Source organism: Geospiza fortis, unplaced genomic scaffold, assembly GCF_000277835.1.
Source record: "Geospiza fortis unplaced genomic scaffold, GeoFor_1.0 scaffold190, whole genome shotgun sequence".
Lineage (NCBI taxonomy): Eukaryota > Metazoa > Chordata > Aves > Passeriformes > Thraupidae > Geospiza > Geospiza fortis.
Genome location: NW_005054328.1, coordinates 1832270 through 1841669, shown reverse-complemented (window position 1 = coordinate 1841669; position 9400 = coordinate 1832270). Strand labels below are relative to the sequence as shown.

General features: G+C 39.7%; 1 protein-coding gene across 1 annotated transcript in view; it reads right to left on the bottom strand.

Moving 5' to 3' along the window:
* Positions 1–9400, bottom strand: part of SENP6 (SUMO specific peptidase 6) — a 73188-nt gene that overhangs the window by 62887 nt on the left and 901 nt on the right. The window contains exon 2 of the mRNA XM_031057105.1: positions 9246–9320. Within this exon, the coding sequence (XP_030912965.1) occupies positions 9246–9320 (75 nt within the window). The remainder of the gene's footprint in view (positions 1–9245; positions 9321–9400) is intronic.

Below are 9400 nucleotides of genomic sequence, written 5' to 3'. Positions count from 1 at the left end.
TAGGGAAAGGATGATGAAAGAGTTAGTTAAACTATGTGGCAAGAAAAATATTTGCATTTGCCCTTCTGTAAAGGCTAAATACCTGGAGTTTTCTCCAATTCTTAGAGGCACTGGCAAGCTTTCATACCCATACAAGGTAGCAGTCAGCTGAGGTGGATTTCTAATATGGTTGAAAAGGAATAGACTAGCTCCACCAACACTTCTCCCCACCCCAAAGATTAGTTTTCTGTCAATTCAGTTCCTCCAGCCAACCTGCCATAAGCCAGTGAAGTGTCAGTGTTGAGTGCAGCACAGCTGGAGCTCACTGTCTCTGGGAGGGGCAGCAGCTCGGTCCCTCTGAGCAGCACCCGCAGCGGGCCTGCCTGTGCTGCCAACCGCAGGCACAATTCCTTGCGCGGCCATGCAGTATGGCCCCACACACACAGGGTCTTTTATGACTCTGCAAATCCACATGCAGTTTAGATCTATGTACATTATGTCTCTTAAAACAAAAAAAAAAAAATCAGAGAAATGCAACACAAATATAGGCAACAGCCTTCTGATCAGACTAGATACACTATTTAACTCCCTTTGCAATTAGCAATCATCAATGCAGCAAGGTGTGAAATAATGCAACTAGAGTACTGCATTAAGATCACGGAAATCTTTGTAATGGAAGTACCAAACTTCTCCGGACCTAACAGCAATGAGCTTAAGGAGCACTGACAACTGACGACTATGCCAAAGTATACTAAGATCCATTACACAGGTTTTATTTTTTAAAAAGCTAAAAAAATCACTTTAACGTCCCATGAAAAACAAATGTTTTCTCAGTAACTGTTCATAAAAGCAACAAAAATGAAGATGGGCTATCAACTCATCTTTAATAAAATAACACAAGCCAGATTGCTGATGGAACCTAGTTATAAAACTACTCTTCAAGAAACAGCACTCCAGACAGCTAAAGCAAAACACAGAAGTTGTTAAGTGACCATCCTGCAGCCAGAGTTTCAGCCACTTCTATCCAAAGAAACTCCTGCTTACCTTGATCTCTAAGTTGTTTCTATCACAGAGCCTTTCTTACCCCTAATGAGCAGTGCCTTTTTCATCTAATATAGGCTTTGCTACATGACAAAGAACATTTTACTTTATCAGTGACACATAGTTTTTTGTGGTATTTATCCAGTAAAGATTCAGCTACAACATACCTGCCTTATGGCAGAGCTATAAAATCTCCATTGAAGTTTTACTGTCCCAGGGCCAGGTATATGCAATCACAATGACCTGGGCCAGCACAGTCCCAAAGTTCACTTTTGAAAGTTTACTCCCAATTGTAAAGGATCCTTAAATTGTTTCTTAAGCAGTAAGCCTTGGTAGAAATAAAATTACAACACACTCTAGTAAATATTTCTACAAGTAAGCCTCAGAAATTACAAAGGCAATTGTAAATATGAAACCTAACATCTACAGCATAGCTCAAATTCTCATCTAATGGGCTCTTGAATAATCTTTCTGTTAGACTGTCGTATTAAATTCTGTCATCAGCAGGATACTCGTATTTTGCTAAATGAGCCATAAAAATTGGACATGTCAAACAAATACAACATTATATCCTATGACATTAATAAAAATACATCAGTAGAATGAATTTTAGTACAAATGAAACAACTGTATGACATTGAATAAAAACATATTCATAAAATAAATATTTTGCAGCTGTTTCTTACAGACATAAATTTCTAAGATTACATATTATTAATCATGTCATAGAGTAATATGTTTAACCACACCAGCAGAGTATTATTGGTATTTTTCATTCCTAAAACATTGTTGTGGCAAGCCTTCTAATAAAAATAAACAAACAAACAAAACCTCACAGAGATGTGAGCAGGGAGACTTTGCTCCAGCTCATATGGTCTGAAAACAAACAAACAAAAAGCCAGGAGGGCTTAACGCAGAGTTTTGAATCATCACTGCTCTTTATCTATAATCACTCAAGATGAACTCAGAGAAAGATACCCCAAAGTCTTTCACTCCAAATTCCTCTTTCATAGGAATTACTGGGACACACATGCAGAAATGCTTCCTTGCCCCATGCAGCACTTACATCTCTTGTCTGTTAACAAAAACTTTTTAAAGGCCTGCTAACCAGCCTGGGAAGAAATAACCACAGCCTGTTAATTTATTCCCTCCAGTCTCCAACCTTCACCATAACCTTGTTCTTCACAGAAGATAACCCATTATTTAAAATAGTTGCGTCTCCTTGGGCAGAATAAAGCTGCTCTTACACTAAAATACCTATTACAAAGTTTAAGCTATGTAATACACCTCAGCCTGACTTAACAGATCACCAGGCAGAGATGGAACAGGAAACGTCCTATTCTTCTCACATGAGAAGAGAGGCTGTACGCTCTCCCCCGTCCAAGCCATTGTCCTGCATCTACCAGTTCCCTCCAATGAGCAAATTCAACAGAAGTCTGGCAAAGTGCCAACCTGGCAAGACAGAACAGAGCAAGTTCAATCTCTCTGGCAAGAAAGTGGTTAAGTCTCCAGGGTGGTGGAGAGTACATGCAGCTCTGCTTCCAAATTGGAGTCACACCCACTAATGTGACATTCAAACACCAATTCTGACTTAAGGTCATCTTAACCTGAAAATATTAGGCATTAAGCATCCTAGGCTGCTAAACACAAAAACAGAAGTTAGGAACACATCCTTTTAAAAATTAAATGTGTAAGATAAAGCTGCCAAAAAACTTAATTCTATATAGTAAGAAAAATAATGTTCTACTAATGCTTTAATTTTCTTCATAGAAAGTAAGTACAAAGCAATAGACGGATTTCAACTGTAAAACTATCACTACGTTAAAAAAAACCTCCAAACTGAAACCAAATGAGCGCCAAAACATGGGCCAAAAGAAAGGAACTTAACACATGTGCTCCCCTCATTCCCAATGTAACTGCCTTTTAGAACTGCCAAGATAAGAGAATTACATTTGTCCTCTTTCCCCAAACCCAGATTTGTTCCTGGTATCTCTACAATATCCTCCACCACAACAGCTCCGTTTCTGTTTGGTTTCTCAGCCTCTCGCAGCATCTTAAGCTATCCTGCACACTCTTCCACTCCTTTCTTTGCAACACACACAGGTGAAGGTATTTGCTGTCCTGCGCCCCAGTTCCTCTCACTGCCCTGACCCCTGACTGCTCAGCCACTGAAGGAACAAATACTAGTGAGCAGCAAACTGAACCATGCTCAGGCAACACTGAAACCTTTGCTTCAGGCACACTAATTACTTCCCTGCTTAATAGAGCAAGCAAATTTCACAGAACTTCTGTATTTTTATCTGTAAGGTAAAAAGGTAAAAAAAAAAAATTACCTTTACACCTCTGTAAATAAGAGAGGTTGAAGTTTTGGAAAAATAGAAGTTATGCTACCATGTTTGTTACCTGTAAGCAAGCACTAGCCAAGGACACTGAGGGTAGTAAGGGGCGGACGTGCCTAGAAAAGCCCAGCCAATGTCCACGAGCACACCGGCAGCTTGCGAGAACGGGTTCGAGCCCTCCCCGTCGTATGGGGGTAGGGTGTCCCGACCCGGCCCGAAGGACGGGCTTCTGGCGCCAGCTACGAAGGAGGGGCGGCTGGTACAACTTATAAAAGGTGACCGGGGGGGAGGATTAACCCGCCCCCAGACCAGTAACTTAAACATACAACATAATGGACAGACCATAGCGACAAATCAAAGTAAAACAGGGGCGTGGATCTAAGGGACTGCCCAATCACCCTGTGTCCTAGCTGGAAGATTCTGGGCTAGGGGAGTGCGCAGAGGGTGATGGGCAGAGAGGTTGTCAGGACAACATAGGAGGGATCAGGGAGGTAACTATAGAAACTAAGGAGGGGTTTAGGGAGTCACATAAAACTTGTAACAAAAGGGCGGGAGTTGCTATGTAACAAAAAGACTGACAGAAACCGACCAGGAAAAAATGGGGAAGGGAACCTGGGACAAGCGCCATTTTAAATACATGGAACTTAATGTAAAATAAATTCAAACTGTACAAAACCATTAACATCTAACATTGAACTGAACCAAAAACCCCGTGAGCCCGCGGCAGAGGCGCACCTGCGCTGCAACATCTCCCCCTTTTTTACACGAAAAATGAAAAAAGGAAGGTGGAGAACTTGGGGAGGGGGCCCCCTACTCCAAACAACACAGTTCGCACTTGCAGAGGTTGCCCAAGGGGATTGTGGATGCACCAGCTCTGAAGGGTTCAAGGCCAGGCTAGATGGGGCCTTGAGCAATTTGGTCTAGTGGAAGGCGCCCTTTCCTATGGCAGGGGGTTGGAAATAAGTGATCCTGTTACTGCGAAGGAAGGAGGAAAAATTATGAGATGACTCAAAAAACCTTTATATTCTTACAAAGCAGTATTTAAAAGTGGCAAGTTCAGTGGCTATTCTCATAGGATCTGCTACAACACAAAACACCTTCGTCCTCCCCAATTATGAGACAAAGATAAAACTATAGACTAGGTGAAGTCTGATACTGCACCAAAACCCATGTGCAGTCTTCCAGAAACAACAGTAATAAAAGCCAAAGCTGCTGTTGAAACCATTAAAATAAATATTCTATTTTGTTTTATCCTTGTACATAAAACAAGAAGGGAAAGACTCAAATATCTAAATGGGCTCATATCTGGGCAAGCATGTCATCTGCTACCTGTTGGTTTGATGTTTGCTATCCCACCATGCATCAATGTTACTACTTTTGTTATTACTATTACTTTTTTATTTATAGTTACATAAAAAAGAGTGTAAGGATCTCTTTTAGGAACATTCTCATTTAATTTTTTTTTGCCACTAAAACCCACTAGAAATTCTTAACTTTTTTCAGAGGAAAGAGTAGTGCTTTACTACCAAATGAAAGAGCCAGAAAATAGTGGATGAGGCATCCCAAACGAGACAGTTACACCAGAAGTTTCCATGTCCCGCTTCGAGAAAACTTGTAGAGCAGGAGTTACTTAGGAAAACCTACCAAATACTAAATGCCTCCACAATGATAACCAGAAATTGTGCACAGATCCTTTACACTTCAGAAAGCTCAGGATAAGCCTGGGCTCCTAGAATCCTGTCTCAAAATTAAGGAGGTGATGATATGGAAGAGGACTGGGACAGAGACTTTTACCTTAGAATGTGCTCCCAAGCAATTGCAACATATGTTATAGAGCAGTAATAGAGAAATTAAATTTATTTTTAGTATCTTTCTGCATACCTTAAGAAGCACCCCATCTTTCCTAATATTTCATGCCACCTATCACCCAAATTAGTCTGGCATGTATAAAAAAATAAGACAGTAAAAAATGTTTTCAATTTGACTTTGTTGAGGAATAGTTCTCAACAACTGAGTTTCATTCATAGAAAACAACCTGTCACCCAAGTCAGAAGGCTTCCTATTCTGAAAACCACTGGAGAGGACAGTTGAAGATATATGTGCAGTGCTGGCAAAAAAAATCTGAATGGGTCAAAGGACTGGAATATATAAACAAGGTATGGAAGTCACAAACTTCACACTTTCTCATTAAAAAAAACCACTCTCAAGAAAAACAGAAGAAAGAGAAGCTGCTTGGACATTGATGGGACAGAGACAAACCAGAGAAGAATGCAACAGGATAAAGCAGGAGTTCATATAGACACAGAAGATCATTGACACCTGAAACAACTCTTCCCCACATTTTCAAGCTAATCCCAATCTCCATTAGATCACAAACAAAGCACCAGAGACTTATTAGAGACAATTACAACAATTAATAATTAAATTTCACTGTTAAGAGAAAAATAAAGAGAAGAGTCTTGCAGGTAGAAATGTTTCAAGTGTTCTACCTGAATATAAATTCCACTCTACCCTCCTAATTTGTATTATTCCAGTCAAGAGATTTCTCAGTATGATTAAAAACAGAAATAAAAAAAGAGAGGAGGGGCTTACCACCACTTCAAAAGGTAGGTCTGTAACGCTACACTAACACACAAAAGCTGCATGTTTCTGTACCACCCCAGCTACCTTTAAGAAAATACTTAAGTCTACAACTCTTGCTTTGGTGAAGACAAATCTTTATATGTGAACTGAAAGAAGAATAAAGCAGTCTTCTGGAGTCTTCTAGCAGACAACTGTTAAGTTTATACTTCTGCTGCTAACAGGTAGACCACATAGTTTTGTTTACTGTTATTACGAAACCTGTAGCCAAGAAATAGGAATGAAAATTAAGCAAATTCGTGCCACAACTGCACTGAAATATCTCAACTGCTCTAATGCTAGGGACTGGCAACATTCCTTGGACAGGAGATCCTCAAAAAGAAAATTCCATACTGGTTCTCGGCATCACTGCTGTAATCACCAGGAGACTCAAATAAACGATAGGAAAGAATAATATGTTTCTCCCTTCTTCTGGAAAATATTTTGAAATTTACCTATTATCTACTGCATAAACATAGGTAAACTTTAAGTTTCATATTGGAAAAGAGAAATTACAATTTCCTTGCAATTCAGTAATAGTGAAGGAGTCAGAAAACAAGAGTTCCCACAATTTTTCTCCAAGGTAATGATCAACAGTATTCTCTATTCCCACATGTTTTACATGCCTCCTACTTTAAGTCCAAATGAGTTTGCCTACCATTCTTTGTATTTTAGATGTGACTATCAATTAAAAACACAGGAACTGCTGCAGACAGTTCACTAAACTTCTCCTCCTCCACATCAGGAAAGAATTCCCATGTAAGAGAAATACTTTGCTAGTGCAATTTCTGCATGTTCGGCCCATAACTTTGAAACATCACTTTAAAAAAGCAAATTCAGAACAGTTTTACTAATTTCACTTGCATCTAGATTAAATAACAAAAATAGAATACTTTCCACACTTCTAACAGTCCTGGCACTTCAAGTGAAGTAGTCATGCAGGCCCTGTTTATCCACGTATATGTGATCAACTATTACCGCTGCTTCGGAATGGTAACAAAAGCAGCCTTAAAAAGAGTCCATTATAGTCCTAGGGATCTTTTTCACATTTCCATTAAACAGTCTATATAATACAGCATAAAAAATTATGCATATTAGATACAAAGAGCTGGACAAAAAACATGAATCACTATCAATCACTATGTTCAAGAATGGTATTACCAGAAAGGCAACAAATCAATCATTCAAGGAACACCCTTCCAGAAAGACCATTTTGTTTTTACTGGAGAATAGAATAATAAAAATGTTAAGAGGAAGCACTTTTACAGTAGAATGACAGACATATTTCTTCACAGTAACATCTGTTACACTAAATGAAAGAAAAGCAGTATCTCACTGGACACATGGAATCAAAACCAAAATTCCGAACAACTGTGATACTGAAAAGTAATTTATTTCACTTAACTGTGAATTTATCTTGAGTCTGACTGATAGTCAACATAAGCAGGACAGCGCCAGAAACATCTGTGTACCTGTATGTACACACACATGAAGGTACGTATTTAACCAGCACAGTGTCCTTTAGACTGAGTTGAACCGGTGATAGAGCTGACATCCATTTCGTCCAGACTTCTTCTATTGTGCACATTTAAGGCAGGGATGGGCAGAAGAGTCCTGCCCCTCCCCTTTGCCAGTCTTTGAGAAAACACCTCTGAAAACATTAAGTAAACAATTTTTGGTTGCTGCTTACACAGCCTTCAAAGGACTCCATGGAACATACACTCAGACAAGTTATAGATACAGCTCTTGGCTCATGTATTAATAACCATTATCCAGCAACAGAAGTTGCCATAATGCTGGGTTCCGTGGGTTTCCTACTCTGCACACTTCAATCCCCTTTTTTGTCCCCACTATACTTGCTCCACAAATCTGGCAGTCTCTTGCTTGCCCAGCCTTAGGGTAATGGTGCCTCTAGGTAACATCATTAGGTTGATCTAATATGCTACCTTTCCAGACTGCAGATTGCCAAAAATCTCATGTATATATTTGTATTTATAGATTTCCTATGCCTGTACTTTTTCTATAAATATCTCTAATAAGTACCTATCAAATAACATCTGAAAGCCTTTTCCCTTTGCTTCAAGTCAGTACAGATTTTACCAGCTCTTACTAAATCTGCCCAAGTGTGACTGTCCCATTTGGACTTGGGCCACCCCCATAAATTTTTTGTCACCACCATCTACACTAGATTTTCTTCACATGTGGCTGAACTCTTAGGGCTTCTATCACCTCATCAGTCCTAAAATGAACATGTCCCCAAACAATGGGGAAACACAACACCAGCTGATAACTCAGTTCACCCATCCTGGAACACTGAAGCTTCAAATGGAGATGCTATCCAGTATTGCATTGCTCCTGCTGTTGGAATGAGAATTCATAAGCAAAATAAGTGTGAATATTGCCTATGAAATGCATATTCTCTTAGCCACCTGACCAGCCAGCAAGTACGCAAGGTGCACATAGAAGACAGGGACTAGTCATCACGTTGACAATTTTAGCTGTCTGCACAAACCTCACCACAGTCTGTGGAGACTTCAGGAAAAAAATGGGGTGTCTGCATTTCACCACCAAATCCTTTAAAGGCATAAGGGAGGTACCGTGACAGCTGTTATTACCCAGAGTTTCTGAACATCAAAATTCCAGATTAATTATTCAAAACAACAAGCAGTACTTTGTTTGCACAGAACATCTATTTTAGAGTATCTTCTAATAAAAAGCCAATATCCAACATCCTGCAGCCAGAGAAAATCTGCAAGAGGTTATGTTCTGTGCAATACAGGTACTGCCAATCTCCCATGCTAAACTTATTCCTGACTTGAAAAACTCTGCTTACGAGGAATACTTAATTTCATTAATTTTTCTTTGTTATCACTGCGGTAATTTGGCAGAATTTACCAGACTACTGGTCCATGACATCAGGACATGTGCTTATAGCAATTTTGCAAGTCTACAGCAGTAATTTTTTGATGCATCAATGAAACTGTAAAGACTCAACAGTTTAAAAATATACCCATTTCAGGAGGCTTTTTGCAGTATAATTGAAAGCTTTATAAAACCACTCAAGACACCAAAACCGTGTAACAAAAAAAAAAAAAAGAAAAAAGGAAAAAAAAGAAGAAAGAAAGAAAAAAGAAAAGCAAAAGAAAAGAGTCAGAGCTTTACAAATGTAAAAGGTTTCTTTCAAATGCAGGTAATAAGGTTCATCCTCCCCTTCGTATCACAATTATAAGCATTACCCCCCTCACAAAATTAAACTCAGTACCAAACCTTTACAGGAGCCTTTTAGGAGCAGGCGAAGACTTATTTTGTGGTAGGGCCAAAGAATACGGGCTAGGCCGGGGCCTGGGAGCGGGCTGAGGGCAGGGCAATGCAGCCCCGGCCTCCCCTCTCACCCAGCGCTAACCCTGCCCGCCGCCCCCACC